The sequence below is a fragment of the Electrophorus electricus genome, unplaced genomic scaffold (assembly GCF_041902795.1).
Source record: "Electrophorus electricus isolate QZ-2024a unplaced genomic scaffold, ASM4190279v1 Scaffold37, whole genome shotgun sequence".
Lineage (NCBI taxonomy): Eukaryota > Metazoa > Chordata > Actinopteri > Gymnotiformes > Gymnotidae > Electrophorus > Electrophorus electricus.
This window is the reverse complement of record NW_027658660.1, coordinates 66,196-85,122: the sequence shown is the minus strand read 5'-3', so window position 1 is coordinate 85,122 and position 18,927 is coordinate 66,196. Positions and strand designations below refer to the sequence as shown.

At 43.9% G+C, this 18,927-nt stretch overlaps 2 protein-coding genes across 2 annotated transcripts in view; both read left to right on the top strand.

Moving 5' to 3' along the window:
* Positions 1 to 739: 739 nt before the first annotated feature.
* On the top strand, positions 740 to 3,277 carry LOC145655854 (uncharacterized). The gene is made up of 3 exons (XM_081709318.1): positions 740 to 810; positions 901 to 956; positions 1,048 to 3,277. Exons 1-3 carry the CDS (start codon positions 779 to 781, stop codon positions 3,195 to 3,197), a joined length of 2,238 nt encoding a protein of 745 aa, XP_081565444.1. The 5' UTR covers positions 740 to 778; the 3' UTR covers positions 3,198 to 3,277.
* Positions 3,278 to 4,992: 1,715 nt separating this feature from the next.
* Positions 4,993 to 18,927, top strand: part of LOC145655856 (homeodomain-interacting protein kinase 1-like) — a gene marked incomplete at its 3' end in the record, with an annotated part of 66,433 nt that continues 52,498 nt past the window's right edge. Inside the window, exon 1 of the mRNA XM_081709320.1 lies at positions 4,993 to 5,051. Coding sequence (XP_081565446.1) covers positions 4,993 to 5,051 — 59 coding nt within the window. The remainder of the gene's footprint in view (positions 5,052 to 18,927) is intronic.

Here is an 18,927-nt window from a genome sequence, read left to right as displayed (position 1 = left end):
GTTGGATTCTGCATGGACCACCACAAACCCAGAACTGTACAGTACATCCCTCCCCTACCAGATCTCTATCAGGTCCTGTAAAATATACAGAACACTTCTACATGTTTATCTCTGTTTAAAGTGAAGAGACACGTCCATGCAGTGTCTCTGTTTAAGCATGTCCATCTGACATTAATAAGATCAATGTAATACATTTTCATGGAAAGGAAAAATAAAATTCTATCTGAAAAGGATGTTAGGACGTTTTGAGAAACAACCTTCATGTTGTTATAATTTTGATCATAATTCTGTGTCTGAAAGATAATTTTGTATTCCTCACAACTCCAGCCTACATCTAACCTTCATCAAGACTAGATGTATGAAAGGAATAACAATGGCTCCAAAATATTTCTAAACAAAAATAAAGTGAAACATGGATATTTGATGGATTCAAATGCTCAACAAACAAACAGCCAAACTCAATTCCACCCATGTGAGAAGGAAACAAACAAACCAGAAGTGAACATTAAGGCCTGTACAATTAATGCAGCCTCTGGTACTACCGCAATATTACTGTTATGCTTAATATCAGCCCATTATCATTTCTAGCTCTTGGTACTCACTCGTAGGTTCCTTTAATTGGTTAGATAATGGCTGAAAAGAGTTTGAACAGGTGATTCTTATGAGCTAACTTTAATGAGAGGCTTAAAAGGAATGCAGACAAACTGGGATCTTGTGTCTGTCTGTGCTTCTCCCAGGGGGAAGGGTTGGTGTATGAAACTGGGTATTGGGGTTTCCCATGTCTAGCAGTACAATGTGGTGGAGCAGAAGGTAGTCATATCCTGTGCTTATGTTATGGCGTTACCTTGTATGTGTTTAAGAGAGTTGATTTTCATGTTTAAATGCCTTTTTGTCTTGTAGGTTCTGGTTACTCCTCCCTGTCATATTTCAGCTGAGGGATGCAGAGGGGCTTGGTGGTAAGAAACTGTTCAGATCAAACCACAAATGGTGATGCTTTGTGTCTATTCAGGAATTTAAGCAATCTCTGCTCTGTTCATCCCCTTCAAGTGTGGAACAAATCTGCACCACATTGGTATGGTGTAGCAACATCAGCTTCTGTGGCTCAGCCCCAAGAAGTTGGCTACCTACCTTATCTGACCAAGATGGAGGGCTCTCCTTCCAGTGTTGCATCTAAGCAAAGTAGCTCTGTGTTCCCTCAGCAAGGCCTGGAACCCAGTCAGACTGCGGGTGGATGTTTAAGGAGCGGTTCCAGAAGTCAAATGGATTCAAGTGCACAGACTGCAAGTGGCTCTGCTGGGTATTACCAGTCTGTGTTCCAAGGTGGCCAGCAATTCCCTGGACTTGTAGCCAAAGCTCAACTGCAGGATTCTTCTGGTAATGGTGAAATTCAGTTTCAGGGGCAGAGTGCTAATCATGTCTTTGGCACCCCCCAGACTTCTAGTGGTCTGTTTCAACAAGGTGTCTGGCATCAGGGGTCTGCTGGCAGCTTGGACTCTATATCCAGTGCTCAAGGTTCCCCAATTCAGTATACTGGTTCAACAATGCACACTGTGTCTGTTCAATCTGCTCCTACCCATCAGGGAGACTACAGGGCTCCATCCTCAGGCCACCCAACATACCATCCTTCAAAGAAGGTCCAACCTTCTCGTGTTCCTTCCCCTCAATCTCAAAGCTACACACAGCTGAAATCCAGACTCTTAGCTAGCCAAAGTGCCAGTGGGAGTTCTGGTGTAACCTCTACTAGCCGACAGCCCGTCAAGGATACTGAACAACATGGCAGCTCTCGCGGGGCTGTTCCTTTTCGGTTTGCAAATGGATGGCAGACATGGAGAGGGCAGACTAGCCAGTTGCAGATGCAGGGCTCCAGTGCTGGTTCTTCTATTGCCTCTACAAGCCAACAGTCTGCCAGTGATGCTCCACAAAAAAGCAGCTACTATGGGCCTTTGCCAGCCCAGGGTGCAGGTACAGGGCAGACCACTGGCTGGCAGTCTGCAATGCAACCTGCCCAGTTCCAAATGCAGGGCTCCTGTGTGGATTCTGGCTTGACCTCTACTAGCCAACAGCCTGTCAAGAATGCAGCGCAACATGGCAGCTGTCGTGGGTCTGGTCCTTCTCAGACTGCAAGTAGATGGCTGACATCGAGCAAACCATTTGCATCACAGACGCGGGGCTCCAGTGTGAGTTCAAATGTCTTTACTAGCCAACAGTCTGCCAGTGATGCTCCACAAAAAAGCAGCTACTATGGGCCTCTGCCAGTCCAGGGTGCAGGCACAGGGCAGAACACTGGCTGGCAGTCTGCACAGCAAGCTGGTCAGTCTCAAATGCAGAGGTTGAGCTCCACCCACCAGCAGTCAGCTGGTGATGTGCAAAAAAGCAGCAGTTATTATGCACCTGTGCTTACCCACAGTGTAGGAACCCAGCCCTCTAGTTATGATCATGCTTCAATACAGACTGGACCTGTGCTGGGTACAGGTATGTGGCAGTCCACTAGCCAACAGTCTGCACTACAGACTGCCCAGTCCCAAATGCAGGGCTCCAGTGCTGGTTCTGGTGTGACATCTAGTAGCCAACAGTCTGTCAGTGATGCTCCACAAAAAAGCAGCTCCTCTAGGTTCCTCCATTCTCAGGTTGGGAGTACATGGCAGACAGGAAGCCACCAGTCTGCCCAGGCCCAGTTGCAGGGTTCCGGTACAAGTTCTGCCATGACCTCCCCCAGCCAGCGATCCAATGATGCTGCTCAAAGCAGCAGCTCATGTAGGGCCTCCCCTTCACAGGTTGGGAGCATGGGCCAAACTTGGAGCCACCAGACTGCATTGCACACTGACCAGTCCCAGAAGGGGGTCCCAAATCCTCCCCAAACTGCCTCCCGCACAGTAACCTTCAACCAATACAACCCAGCAAGTCAGACCCCATCCAGCATGAATGGGTTGTCCAAAGGGCATCTTGGCAGCTACTCTAGTGGGTGGGGACAGAATGCTGTGATGCAGGCAGGTAGAAGACAGCCAGTATTTGCTGTAGATTTTAATGTGGGCCAACAGTCTTCTGACGTGCAGTTACCCTACACTGGTTCCCCATCAAGTGTGTCCAGTGGTTCTAGCAGCTACAGCTTCACTCAGGACTTGCCTAGTCACTCCAACTACCACCACAGTAAACCCCAACTGCCTCCTACTCAGTTCAGTGGGATGGTCAAGCACTAGGCTCAGGCTAATGCTGTTCAACAAAATGATGCTGAAACTATTCTTGGTTCTTCTTAATCCTGCTTTCTTAAATAAAATGTGTTGGCAACACTGCTGTCTGCTTGGTTTCTGTTGGTTAAACAATGCTGTGTGAAATTTGAAGGGGACACTAGACAAACAGGGGACTCTGTAGTGAGGTGGCTCTTTGGTTTGTTTGTTTTTTTGGCCCCCTTTTTCTTGTATGCCACAATTACACTAGTTAGAATGAGGATGTCCAAACTGCTTGAGGTCTAAAGCTGTGTGGGTTTAGTGCATGTTCAGCAGAATTCACTCTGACTGTTTACAGTTCACATTTTCACATGGACCTTCATAAGACTGTATTTGAAATGGGACCTGTGAAGTACACTGACAACTGTGTGGAAGTCCTCATTCTGAATTGAGGGTTGTTTAAAACTGGCTCATGTTTACCTAAATGGTGTTCACTTTAAGGTGTATGGGAAGTGTTTTCGTTTAGTTGGTTGGTTCCTCTGTAGTGATTCTATTGAGGCTGAAGGAGCAATGCAGTTTTAGTTGAACTTGGTTTAACACACAAATCACTTATGTAAAAATTGCGTGAGGTGCTGAGACACCACCCAGTCATTTTTAGAAGAGGGTGATTTTGAAAGAAGGTGAACATCCTCTTAAAGAACACTACAAAGTCTTCCTTTCTTGAGAAACTTATTTTTTTTCTTTTTTAAAAACATTTGTTGAAGGAAGAGGTTGGGGGCACAAACTTAAATCATTAAATTAATCTAATAGATAAGTCAGATTTTTTAAAAAACACAAATGCTTTATGAAACCTGGTTAAAGAGCTGGCTGAGGCTGTGTTCAACATGAAGTGCAGGATCTACAGTCCCTGTTTTCTCCTTGTCTTTATTGTTGATCTGTGTGAATGATGTTTCCACTTGTTTCTTGTAACCTGGTTCATGGTCCCTGTAACTTCTCTTTCCTAAGAAAGCAAAACAGGTTGAGCCTTATACTGAAATGAGGATGTAAACGCGTATGTACAATATATATTTATTTCAAGATGGCACCAGTGAAGTCGGCTGCCATCACGACTGCTCCATCCACACCTGTCACTTTTCGCTATCTTCTTTGCCCTTTTTGTTCTTCCTGCTATTCCTGACATCTATAAAGCCCTTCTTTCTTTCTTCACCACGATACGCATCTCATACAGCAGAGATGCTCTTATTTCTCTTAGTCTACATAGCACTCACCTCAAGCCGTCTCTAACCCCAGACCCAAGATGGCCGACGGAGATCCTGAAGGAGAACAAAAGACGCGACATTAGGAAAAGGCCTCGAGGAAAACGAGCCACCGTCAGGAACAGGCTGAGGGCTCAGGCACACCAAGCTCCCTTACCTAGCATCCTGCTAGCCAATGTCCAGTCTCTGGACAACAAGCTCGACGACCTCCGGGCCAGGATAAAGTTCCAGAGGGACATTCGGGACTGCAACCTCCTCTGCTTCACCGAGTCGTGGCTGAACTCAGCGGTACTAAGCTGAAACGGGAAACTCCAATTCAGAGGAAGGTCACATGCTGGACAGACCAATTGCTGGCTACTCTGCAGGACGCTCTGGATGACATGGACTGGGACATGTTTCAGTGCAGCAATGATGATGTCAGCGAATTTATGGAGGCAGTAGTAGGGTTTATTGGGATTCCAAGAGCCACTATCAAGAAGTTTCCCAACCTGAAGCCCTGGGTGGACAAAACCATCCACGAGGCTCTGAACTCTCACACTGCCACCTGCAACGCGGGGATCATCAGTGGGAACATGGAGGAGTACAAGTCTGTGGCATACAGAGTGTGCAGGGCAGTGAGGGAGGTGAAGCAGTGCTATGGGAGGAAACTAGAGACATAGTTCCAGCAGAGTGGCTCTAGATCCCTGTGGCAGGGAATATGGATGATCACGGACTACAGAAGCCCACCCTGCGGACTGATGAGTGCAGATGAGTCTCTGGTGAATGAGCTAAACATGTCCTTCGCTTGCTTCGAGGCTACATCTAGCAGTGCTAATGCTAACAGCGCTAGCGCTAACAATGCTAATGGTGCTATCGGAGCAGCCAACATGCGCAGAGCCCATCATAAGCCAGCGCCCTCTCATCATCATGGAGAGTGACGTGAGGAGAGTATTTAAAAGGGTGAATACCAGGAAGGCGGCGGTAGAGTCCTCAAAGCCTGCGCAGACCAGCTAGCCCTGGTATTCATTGACATCTTCAACCTCTCCCTGATGCTCGGTATCGTCCCATCCAGCTTCAAGTGATCCACCATCGTCCACGTCCCAAAGAAAGCTCGACCCTCTGGCCTCAATGACTACCACCCCATTGCCCTCACATCAGTCGTGATGAAGTGTTTTGAAAAGGTAGTCAGAGACTTCATCACCTCTTCACTGCCAGCCTCCATGGACCCACTGCAGTTTGCATACCGCCACAACCGCTCCACTGATGATGCAATTGCACATCTGCTCCACACCACACTGACCCACCTGGACAAAGGGAGGGGTAATTATGTTAAAATGCTGTTTGTCAACTACAGTTCAGCATTTAATACCCTCATCCCCTCCAGACTCACTACTAAGTTGGAGGATCCAGGATTGCATCCATATGACAAGAGGGCCTACCTGGAGGAGATTAAACACCTGGAGAGCTGGTGCCAGGAAAATAATCTCCTCCTTAACATCAGCCAGACAAAGGAGCTGATTGTGGACTGCAGCAAGAAGCAGGAGCGGCACTACCAACCTGTGAGGATCAATGGAACCACGGTGGAGAGAGTAGACAGTTTCAGGTACCTTGGAGTTCACATCTCGCAGGACCTGTCCTGGTCCCGCCACACCGACTGCCTGGCAAAGAAGGCTCGTCAGCGTCTTTACCACCTCAGATGCTTAAGAGAAAGAGATCATTCCAAATTACCTCTATAAGGCTTCATATAATAAGCTCTGTTAGCTTCAGAGATGTACTATATCTGTAGCCTTTAACAGCAGGCTACGCTTCACACCACGTCTCTTCTGCCCTCAGGCGGTTGGCAGAGATTGCTAACCTGCAGGAGTACCTGGAGAAAGAGGACATCAAGAAGGAGTTATCAACAATTCTTATCAATGCACATGTTCTGGAAAAAACTTATGTGAGGGAAAGGCTATCATGTTATTTAAATAGTCAGAATTTTAGCACAGAGTTACTGTGTGTGGTTCCCACAAGTGGATATATTTCAAAACACTATAAAACTCTTTATGACAGTCCTGTGAACTTGAATAAAGCCTTTTCCAACCCTTCAATGATGCACCGGTGTGATGTTGAATTGTCTTTGAAAACTGAAACATTCTCACAAAACAAATTCAGTGCATTGCAAGCATGTTTTGCATCGATTCTAGTGTTAAATCAAAGATGAGAAATAATACCCGTTTCTTGAAATATTGCAAAATTTGTCTTTGAATTTGGATAAGCAATGCTATTTACTCATATTTACATAGTGCGCTATGTTGTCAAATTTTTATACCAGCATCTGATTAGCTTTCGATTTCAACAGGAAAAAAAAGGAAAAAAGAAAATGGTATATATTTTGCAAAATGAGTGAGACCTTTCTCTGGGACAGCTCCTTTTTAAACAGCATGCTGATCTCTTGCCAATAAATTCATTGAATGAACTCTAAATTGATAAAAGGAAAATTGTAACAAATCAATAATACCAACTGACCAGAATGTGGACAAGAGCCAAAAGTCGAAACACTAACAAAACTAGCTGCAGGAAATGGGCTCGTTGGTCTAGGTGTCTGATTTTTGCTTAGGGTGTGAGTGGTCCCAGGTTCAATTGGTTGATGAGCCTTTCATCTTTACTTCTGATACATAGTTGCACTGCACCATGCGTCATTGTCTCCTTATGAAATGAGCAAAATAAATGACTTCTGCTTCTTACGAATGTCCAGTAAAAATGGCACTAGATTGCCCTACTAAGAGGCTTGTTATTCTAGGCTTGCGATAGTAGCTTTGGGTGCAAGAGTTCCTATGTTCAACTGGCCCAAAAGCCCACCTTGACCTTGAAACACTGGTTGCTGTGAGAGCATTTAGGTTTGTGTTTAATTTTGGTAAGTGAAGTTCAGCTTCAGACAAAGCAATGGTGCCCACGTCCTTTCCTGGTGATCCAGTTTCCCACAGAGAATACATTTTGTACTGTTTACTCTAAAATAAATGAAAGAGTGCATTAACTCTAACACTTGTGTTACCTTGGGTTTAGAAATAAACTCTCTGGGTCCAAAATTGGCTTGTTATGTTTTTAGGAATTTACAATGGCAACCCTCACCTTAAAGCAATGTCTATGTCTAGAGATAAATGGGTCGTCCTAGGAACAACATTAAAGCTAGCGCTTTAAAAGTCGGTGACTTCCCTCTGTCCAAGGCCTAGATTAAAGCCATTAAATTTCATGTGGCTAAATGAAATCATTGATGCACAAGCCTCACGGTCATGTTTTTTTTTTTAAGTGCATTTTGCCCTGTCATTTCCAATGTGTATTTCACAGGCTAAACACGTTGAGGCCGAATGATGCAGCGCCAAGAAAATCTCCGTGCACCATCTGGTCAAGGCTTAGATTAGAGCCAGCAAGCTTGGTGTCGATAGGTCAAAGCACTAGTGTGCAGGCCTTAGGAGTGTTCTTTTCAAAGGCTATGTAAAGATGATATCGAAGGACTGGCTATAATATAACAGTCAAGTTATATTTGGCTTGCAACTAGACTCTGTAGGATGGAAGAACTACAGGGCCAGAAATGGGTTGTCTTTCGGTACCTATTACAGATACACCTCTTCGTAACAATTGGGTGAAGTAAGAAAGCCAGCTATGGTCGAAACACAGCATAGCCAAAGGCATAAAAAAAGCCTGAAATTATCATGCCTTTGATAGCCAAATAAGACAGCTCAGCACATAGAAGGTCACAATGAGAAGATGGCTTGGATTCCCTCACAGACAGCAAAGTGAGTTTTGAGTGCAGACTCACAGATCATGAACAGTAGAGCACACTCACATAGTCAGCAGGACTCAAAACTGCACAGGGAAACCCCAATGGATTTCTAGTCCATTGTCCTCTCGGCCATGGCTACGACATAAATCATCAACAATTCTTATCAGTGCACATGTTCTGGAAAAACCTTTGTGAGGGTAAGGCTATCATGTTATTTGAATAGTCAAAATTTTAGCACAGAGTTACTGTGTGTGGTTCCCACAAGTGGATATATTTCAAAACACTATAAAACTCTTTATGACAGTCCTGTGAACTTGCATAAAGCCTATTCCTTACCCTTCAATGATCCACTGGCGTGATGTTGAATAGTCTTTGAAAACTGAAACATTCTCATAAAACAAATTCAGTGCATTGCAAGCATGTTTAGCATTGATTCTAGTCTTAAATCAAAGATGAGGAATAATACCCGTTCCTTGAAATATTGCAAAATTTCTCTTTGAATTTGGAAAAGAAATGCATTTTAGTCATTTTACATATTTTTGAACCCTGAGTGATACCTTAAACCGTGGACAGCTCCTTTTTAAACAGCAGGCTGATCTCTTGCCAATAAAGTCATCAAATGAACTCTAAGTTGATAAAAAAAAATAATTAAAAATTGTAACAAATCAGTAATGCCAATTAACCCCTATATGCGCCAACGCCCCCTAGCTGGCCAGCCCAAAAGGGCATACTCAAATAAATAAATATTGAATATTCTTAACGTTGTGAGATGGGGTTAGTGATGAAAGGCACGTGACATAGCATGAAGTATAGAATGTGGGCGAGTAATTACATTGCATTATTAAAAGGGTGAGCGATATTAGATAATGCATAGGCTTGTTAACTTCTAACAATACAGCGCATTTGGTAATGGGACATCCAATCACGGTACTAACCACACAAAGTGTAATAGCATACGTGAACTCACAAGCCTTCACCTTGACAGCACTAAGGCAACAGAGGATCAGCAAAATTTTGGAAGCACCACACATCACGTACACGCATGACGGAATCAACATGGCAGACATGATGGGAGGAGAAGAGCCTCATCAGTGCGAACAGGAAGTCAAAAAGCAGGAGAAGGTGAGACCAGACCTAGAAGGAGAACCAATTCCAGGAGCAGGGAACATGTTCACTGATGGATGTGGATTTAGACGACCAGATGGGGATATAAAAGCAGGGTGTGCAGTGGTGGCAGAAACACAGGGAGAAGTAGATGAATTTTGGACGGTGAAAGCAGAAAGGCTGAAAGGTTAGCAATCAGCACAGCGAGCTGAGGTAATGGCAGTAGTGGAGGCCTTGAAGTTAGCAAAGGGCAAGGAAGTGAATATTTATACTGACTCTGCTTACACGATAGGGGCAGCACATGTGGAGCTAAGACAATGGATGAAAGCAGGGTTTAGGACAGTGGGAAACAAACCAATTAAACATGAGGCAGAAATGAGGGAGCTGGGAAAGGCCTTGCAGGGACCAAAAAGAGTAGCTATCATAAAGTGCAGGGGACATGTAGAGTATGTCAACAGTACAATCCCAAACCTACAATTAAGGTGGCACCCGGTAAGTATCCGTTGTCAATAACACCAGGGGAAGAGATAGTAATTGACTACACAGACATGGTGGACTCAGCATAGGAAGACAGTGCTTCAGTGGTAAATTTCCTGGTGAACCAGTACATTCCTCACCATGGGTTTCCGAGAAAAGTGAGATCAGATAATGGCACTCATTTTACAGTGCGCAATTTGCAGGAGTTAGAGAAAATGCTGGGTCTGAAACATTCATTTGGGGCAGTGTATCATCCTCAGTCTCAAGTTAAGGTGGGAAGGATTAATCTAAATGTGAAAAACAAAGTGGCCAAAATCTGTGCACAGACAAAATTAAATTGGGTTGACGCCTTACCTTTGGCATTAATGCAAATTAGATGTTCAGTAAATGCAACAACTGGTTTTACCCCTTTTGAATTGCAGACAGGTTGAGGATTTCCAGGACCGCAGGGACCCTTAACAATAAATGAGAAAAGAAAAACATCTCACACACATCATATTTTAATGAATTGCAAGGTATAGTTTCAGCTTTCTCCACGCAGGAGGGGGACCGGACGGGGAGCAGACAAACACAGACGATACCCGTTACGGACTGGGGGCTGCTGAGAGTCATCAAGAGAAAATGGAGTGAGCCGAGGTGGACAGGTCCATTCCAGGTGACAGAAAGAACCAGCCACGCCGTACGCCTGAAGGGTAAAGGGGAAACGTGGTTTCATCTGAGCCAGTGCGCCGCCGCAGAGTCACCGCAGAGGAGTCTGCAAGAGACAGCGAGGGACCTTGCTGAAACATCACCTAACTCACCTGACCCGGAAGGGGCAGAATAATCCCCGGGAGCAAAAGGGTCAAGGTAGTCCACCCTTAGACCCCGAAGTAAGAAGAACAGAACACCAGTGATGACTTCTGGACAATTGTGTTGTTTGATTATTTGTTGGTGTATTGTGTTGTGTGTTTCCATTTACAGTTTGGTCACGCTTGGGTTAAATAATAGCATGGCAGTAGGAAAGGATTAAAACATTAACAACAAGACGGTGAAGAAGAATGGGGGTAGAGATTGGTGGATGTGTAGCATGTGCAGCCGCAAGACCCAGACTTATAACCACCCCGGCACCCCTATTCCCACAAAAAGACCCCAAGGGTTATGCGTGCATGATTGGCCTGACTAAGGAAAGAAACCTTAAGAATTGTGACACTTTGAGCGTTATTTTCCCCCCCATCAGTAACAGAACCAGGACAGGACTATTTTCACCCGAAAAGGGGGAGGGGAACTACACGTGCTTCGTTAGAAGTTCAAGCACACCTCAAGTACGCTTGGGGCACATCCCGGCGGAATGGTGTAACCGCACGGTCACTGGGAACGAGTCTGTGGGTTCATGGGCAAGAGCAGGATTGTATGATTATTGTGGAAGGATGACTTTGGTTGTTAACATGCCAGAGAACTCGGAGGGGACATGCGCCATGGTCAGGTTAGCAGCTCCTTTATTACTGATAGGCAAAAAACTACACAGGGACCCGGTAACTGATGCAGCAAGACAGTAGCGAGAGGCATACCATTTTGATTTAACAAGGAATACCCCCACATACATAGATGCAATAGGAATACCTCGCGGAGTTCCGGACAGATATAAGTTAGCAGACCAGATAGCAGGGGGATTTGAGAATATTCCGATACTTTCTGCATTATTCCCCATTACTCCAAATAAAAATGTGGATCGGATTAACTATGTACATTATAATGTCCTCAGGCTAGCCAACCTGACTAGGGATGCAGTGGAAGGACTTAGAGATCAGCTGGGACCAACCTCACTGATGGCGGTGCAAAATCGTATGGCATTAGACATGTTGTTGGCGGAAAAGGGGGGTGTCTGCGCTATGCTTGAGGATGTGTGTTGTACATTCATTCCTAATAATACCGCTCCGGATGGGTCAGTTAGTAGAGCATTGGATGGTTTGAAGACCCTATCAGAGGAAATGCATGAGAATTCAGGCATAAACAACCAGTTGGAATCCTGAATGGTGAGCCGGTTCGGTCAGTGGAAAGACTTAATTGTGTCATTGATGGTTTCATTAGCCACATTCACGGGAATTGCTGTGACATGCGGGTGCTGCTGTATTCCATGTATTAGGGCGTTAATGGTTAGACTAATTTCAGCTATGATAGAAAGGAAAGATGTGCATGAGGGTACCACGATGATGCCACTGATACAGGGGGAAAGGGACGTAGAGACAGGAGATGCCAGAATAAAGGAGTGTGATTGGTGATCTCTTTGTAGAGATCAAAAGGGGGAATTGTGGAGTTTCAGAAATTAAATGAATGCTAAGCTTACACTAGTAGAGAATAATGTGCAGAATGGAATAGGACTAATGCTTGAATAAATAAAATAATTACTGTATGTCCAGACATAACAGGAAATGCCCTAGACGTGCATATGTGTGATTATGCAAGAAGACATGTGTACGAGACGGTCAAACAGAGGTGACGGCTGAGATGGAAAAACACAAAAGCAGAAGTGGCACAAGGCGAGAGAAATATGTCTGTCTGTTGCAAAGTTATGCTTTAGATCTCACTCGCACTGTGTTGTGAAGTGATATCTCCAGAGCTCTGCATTAATAAAAGGCCACAGGGTAACACACTGTTTCCTGTCTCTTCTTTCCTGCATCAACGGACATGACACTAACTAATGATATAACAGAATCTGGCCCTTAGCTATTTTATTAGCTTTTTATCAGGGCACGCTTAGTAAAATGTCACATCTCTACATCAACTTTTTAAAAAAATTAACAGGCAATCAAATTATTTTGGCTATACTAAAACCTGTCCTGGAGCAATGCCTAGCTAGCTGGATAGCTAACACTAACATGCAAGACTGGGTTTGTTTTGCAGAAGTAGCAGATGCTAAATAGCTGCCTTGTAAAAGAGGTTTGCATTGGGGACTGTTTGTATTTGATGCATGCACTTTAGGTATTATTGCATAACGCTATTTGTGATGTATTTTTGTTTTTCAATCAGTCACATTCCGAGCCAAACTTCTCTTAGGTATCTTGTATCAGTGGAGAACTACTTTTGAAGGCATTGTTACTAGCTAACTGTTAGCTAGCAAGGTAACAAGGTAACTCTTTTTAAACAACAAAAAGAAAAAACACTTTAATGTGATTAACAACTATGAATTTACTAAGTTGTGATTGTTTCATAGAAGGTCTGATTAGCTAGCCTAGCTAAAGCTATGTTTGATACGTTTTGATATGTCTAACGACACTAGCATTTTTGGACAAGAGTAGCTTTATAGTTGCTTAGCTAATGTCACATAATTAAAAGTAGAATCAGAGGGAAATGTTGAATATTGTGTCATTGCACCAGCCATGAGGCATTAAAGTGTCTGGACAAGAACATAGCTAGCTAGCTAACTGGCTTAGATCACTACTGCAGCTCTCACACCTCGGTTTATTACATCATAATAGGTAATGTGGAATTTTTAAGGACCATTGTTGCGTCTGATAACCCGTTCAGAAAAGGTGTTCTTCAGCTGAATGAACAGATACTGAAACGAACACTAAAAAGATCATCCAACATTCAAGATATTTCAGTAGACACACTAGTGGAAGAGCTGCTGAGGTTCCTGAGCCATGAATGTCCGGCCTCCAGCATCTACTCTGGACAGGTATGTCACCGCCTTGCACCAGGACGCAGAGATCCGTGAGCATGACTGAGATGTAATTATAACTATATACACCTCATTAGTCTGATGCTAATGAGCACACATGCACACCTGCCGTCCAGTTCTTTAACATCCATATCCATCACCTTGATTTATCTTAGTAAGTTGCTGCTGAAGCTCTGTCTCTCTTTCTCTCTTTCCCCATGCCTCCTTCCCTTCCTGTAGGAGTGTGGATACACCACTGGCGTTGTTGCCTGATGCACCTCCTTTGGAAGAGGACACGGTCCACTGTCAGAACTGGCAGGAGACAGTGGAGCCGCACACACTCGCCTCTCTCGGCTCCCGGGAGATCGAACGGCAGGCTGTCATATATGGTAAAACAGCAAATGTGGTGCACAGCAACTGACTATAAAAGACAACTCCCAGTACACAGTTAACATGTAAAATGAAAACAATTATTTACTGATCTAACTTAAACTAAATAGCTACTAAATCTTTTGAACATACAGTATTCTATTTATTATGCACATATGATAATTCTATCCTGACTCATGAAAATGTGGAATTCTGAATTGTGTAACGTTTGTAAGAAATTGTAGTGACTTTGCTATATCCTCTTCCTCAGAGCTGTTCACAACGGAAGCATCTCACTTGCGGACTCTCAGGGTTCTCGATCAGGTGTTCTTCCAGAAGATGAGGAACCTTTTGACCGTCGAAGAACTTTCCTGTATCTTCCCCAACCTGCCCCAGGTCTACAGTCTTCATGGTCAGTCTCTCTGTGTGCGAGCGTGTGTGTGTGCGTGCAAATCCGCTCCATTTGTCTTAGTGTGTTTTCAAACCTAAATTTCTGAAGCCTACTTGGTGTCTAAATCATAATCAAGATTAAAGAAGTGTAAAACCCACCCAAACTGAGAATTTAATGACAGAACAATATCAGCTATCGGCACCATGCCATTACTGTGAGCAGGTATGGACTGGAGGCTGTACATGTTGTTTCTGCGGTGGCCTTCATGACACAAGTAGAGTTCTGTTGCCCACTGACACAACTTTCTAACAAACCACATATACACTGGCTCGCTTAAACAGATTCTGTTTTGTGGTGTTGCATTTGTGTTTCAGCGAATCTGTGTGAGTCCATGAAGAGGCTGAGGGACTCTTCTATAGTTCAAGGCATCGGAGACATCATGGTGTCTAGAGTGAGAGCTGGCTAGTGTTACTCCCTTTCTAGTTCACATCATCTTTTGGTGCTGTCTAAAATGAAGGGGTTGTTCTGTGTAGTGTGGGATATACTTGTTGCTTTACTTGATATGTCAGTAGCTCATGTGTTTGTGTGTGTGCGTGATAGTTTGAAGACGCTGCAGGAGAGGAGTTCCAGGAGCAGGTGTCTCACCTGTGCAGTCAGCAGAGTCAGGCACTGGAGCTCATTAAAAATAAATGCAAAGACCCGCGTTTCGCGCACCTTATACAGGTAACACTTTTTAGAGGTATAAAGCCTTTGGACAAACCTACAAACACTAGAGCTTCTGCCATATTTGTTAGTGGGCTGGGTTGTGAATTGGTTGACCCATACTTTGAATTGGAGACTATCCAGTCTTTTATATTTGACTTTTATTGCAGCACATAACTTCTAGTGATGCTGTTTTAGGTATAAATTGGTGTTGCAGTCAACAGAATCCACATTTGGACTTAGATGTCCTTGGCTCATTCGTGTGTGTGTGTGTGTGTGTGTTAGGAATGTGAAGCCAGCCCTCACTGCCGCCGACTACAATTAAAGGACCTTCTAGTGTCTGAGATGCAGAGACTCACCAAATACCCCTTGCTGCTGGATAACATCATCAGACACACAGAAGGCATGTATAGAAACACTCACACACAATGTATTGAACCATGAAAACACTTCAGTATACACACACATACCAGTTTACCAAGGAGGCAAGCACACACACCCTTTCTCCTGGATTAACACTAGTATGTGCCCCCACAACAGCTGGTTCTCCAGACCTGCAGACATTGGTGAGGGCACAGGCGTGCTGCCGTGGGATACTACGAGCTGTCAATGAGGTCGTCAGGGAGACGGAGCACCGGCGACTGCTCAGCCGTTATCAGCGCAGGCTAGACTTGTCCCCTCTGGAGAGGCAGGCCAGTCCTGTCGCTGCTCAGTTCAAGGTACGGCCTTACTATGTATCCACCATCTGCCTTCCAAACAGCTTCTCTGGTCTTGGAGCACCTGATCCAGAGTATGAATTATTAACTATATTCTTTTTCTATGTAGAATCTGGACCTGACCACTAAGAAAATGATCCACGAAGGACCGTTGACTTGGAAAGTTAGTAAAGATAAAGCTATAGGTAAGAGATCATCACAGCTGAACAAATCACTGTTCACTCTGGGGAATGCAGCTATTGAGAGCATGGTGCTATGCTGACTTGGAGTTATTTGGTTCCCTGCTACCTCACACATGACATGGTCTGAATAACTGTGTGTGTGTGTGTGTGTGTGTGCACCTGCATCTGCCTGTATGCTCATACGTGTGTATGCACATGTTTCAAGGACTTTTAATGTGAATGGATGCTTTCAGTGATCTGTGTACAAGCTTGCATACATTTTTGTTTTTCCTCTTGCAAATGATTACTTGACAGGTCCATTCTCACTCTGTGTGTGTGTGTGTGTTCCAGACATTCATGCTCTGCTTCTCTCAGACCTGTTGGTGCTACTCCAAAGGGGTCCAGGTGACCGTTTGATCTTGCGATGTCCAGCGCGCTCACTGGGTGGGGTTTGGGGTGGGAACACGCACCTCAAAACCACCTTTTGCCCCGTTGTTCGCTTGGATTCATCTCTTGTCAGATCTGTGGCTACAGGTATATTTGTAGTTATTCTTACAGCTATGAATAGCCAGAATAGATGAATGGGTCTGGAATAACTATGTCTTTATTTTATTTTTAAAAAATTAAGAAGCCAGTTAGAAATTGCATGTGGGTTACTTTGAATACATTGTTTGACAACCTGCTCTTCTCTATCAGATAACAAGGCCTTGTATGTGATCAGTACATCAGAGAGACAGATATACGAGCTGGTGGCTGGGACTTCCTCTGAGAAAAACACGTGAGTTTGTTTTTTTTCCTCTCTCTGACCCACCATCTTGTCATCAAGGTCAACCAGTCAGCACTGCTGTGTCTGTATTGTGATTACATTTATGGTGTCGGGCCATTTATGGTTTAAATGACAAACCAGGCACCCAGAAGTATAGAAACCAAGCCTTAAGTGAAGTAGATATTGTGCATGAATGGATAACCATTTGAATTTTCCGCAAAATCAGCTCAGAAATATGGCAAGTATTTCTTTGAATACTATGCCCATATGTTCAGATGATTTTAACAACATTGTGCTGTTGTAGAAATTGGGACCTGATGGCTTTAGCGATGTTTCCACAGATGGAAGAACCTGTTAGAAAAGACCATCTCCTCGGCCTCTGGAGGCATTGAAGCCACCGAGCAAGGATCAACAGCTCCGTAAGTACTCAGGATTTTGAAAGTTTTCTAATGCTGCTGTAATGCTGTTAAGAGAAGGCAGAATTTCAAAGATGCACTTACAATGATTGGACTCCTGACATCTCCTCTAGGTCTGCGGTTCTACGGTTGCATGGTAATCATGTCGGTCGTCTAGGTAAGCCCATGTTTGTTTTTGTTTGTATACAATGTCATAGGATTTGCTCTCTGTGGTACTTATGGCTGATGCCTTTGGTCCCTAGATGGCTCCCTAACAGAAGAGTCTGGTTCTATAGAGAGAGATTCACAGAGTGATGATGAAAATGTTCTCACACCTACTATCCCAATTGACCAATCAGAAGCCTACATGCATACTGGTGGGCAGGGTTATGTGGGAGGACAAGCTAAAGTGGCTGATGCTGCTTTTCAAGATGGTAAGAATTTGTTACACTCCGTTACACAGTCATTGTTGCACTATGATCGTTAAACAGTATATTTCTGGTGGTGGTGGTGTTTTTATAAATAGAATTTTAGCAGGCTCAGATATTTACCAACTTTTTTGCACCCTTTGTGTTCTGCCAGTCAGGACACTAAGACTGTTGATCCTTGGATCCTTGGATCCTTTAGAGGCTGCCAGTCAGAAGCAGAAAGTGACATCATTGTCCTCACAGCAAGAAGGGCAGGAGATGCCTTGCAAGTCACCAAAAGGCCGTTCACACCTGGAGATGCTGAGGCATGAAACGAGGCCCTGCCAATCACGAGCAAGCATACGGCAGCGCATGATAAAAAATGTGGATGGAATCTTCCAAAGAATGGAGGGACTGATGAAAAACCTGCATCAGCTTAGGGTAAAGTGGATATATTACTCACTCTCTCTCAAACACACACACACACACACACACACACACACACAAACACACACACTATCATTGCAGCTAGCTAGCACTTTCATGTTATGTTTTAAAAGAATGGCTTTGTGCACTTGTGAGATCCTGGTTAACTCCTTGTTTTCATTTTCATAGGAGATTGAAGCAGACCAGTGTAGACTGCTCACAATGGTGAGAAAAAAGTCACCTGTCAGTCAGTTCAGATGACACCATCCATGGGTCTTCCTCCATTATCAGGACACCATCTATTTATCTTGGGTCCAGCGATGGTAAGTGTGTCAAAGAAGCAATTTATAAATACTGGGGCTAAACCTGTTTAATGCTGTAGCATAATTCTTTTTGATTGTACCAAACAAAAAGAACTAATCTGGAATCACTGGGATAATTTGGGGTTGAGTTTAAATGGAGCACACAGTTGAATATTAAAACATCACCGCAGAGCTTGGGTTTTGCTATTGCCAGACTGAAAACTGGCCTTCAAACCTGTAGCAATTCCTAATTTCAACTTTAAGAATTTTATGTATGTATTTGAATAATGTTTAGTATTGATTTTGGAGTTGATGTAATTATGTTGCTTATGGTGTACTACCCCTGCAGACTGTGACAATTGTATGGTCATCTTTCCAACCTGTTTAGGTAACAAAGAAGGGCCAACAGAACCAGCTCAGCCCGAGATCCATTCTACAGGATTCTGATTTATTACACGAGACATTGTAAAGAGTTTTACTTACACATTTGAAACATGAACACACACAATAAGGGTGTGGCATTCCTGCCATTTCATACATCCGGTGTAGCTCTTTACTAGAATCCCAGCATGCCTTTCTCCTGGGAGAAACCTGCAAATATTGTATTGTCTGCAACTGAGAAGAGAGAGACAGGACAGACGAACCTTCAGCACATGCACCGAGTTGGAATAAAAAGCATTCAAATGAAAGTCCAGATATGTGAGGTGTTTTTTTTTATCAGGTAAAGCTAAAGTTGGAACAAGGGAACTGAGGTGACAGTTTAAAAAAAAAATTAGTCAGTGAAGATGAAGAAATGGAACTAAAATGAGACTGAAAATGTATGGCTGAGGAAATGAATCTGCCCACTAAAGGGACCCCCCCCCCCAAGCACTTTGCCCAATACATGTATGTTAATACTCACTCACGCCATCA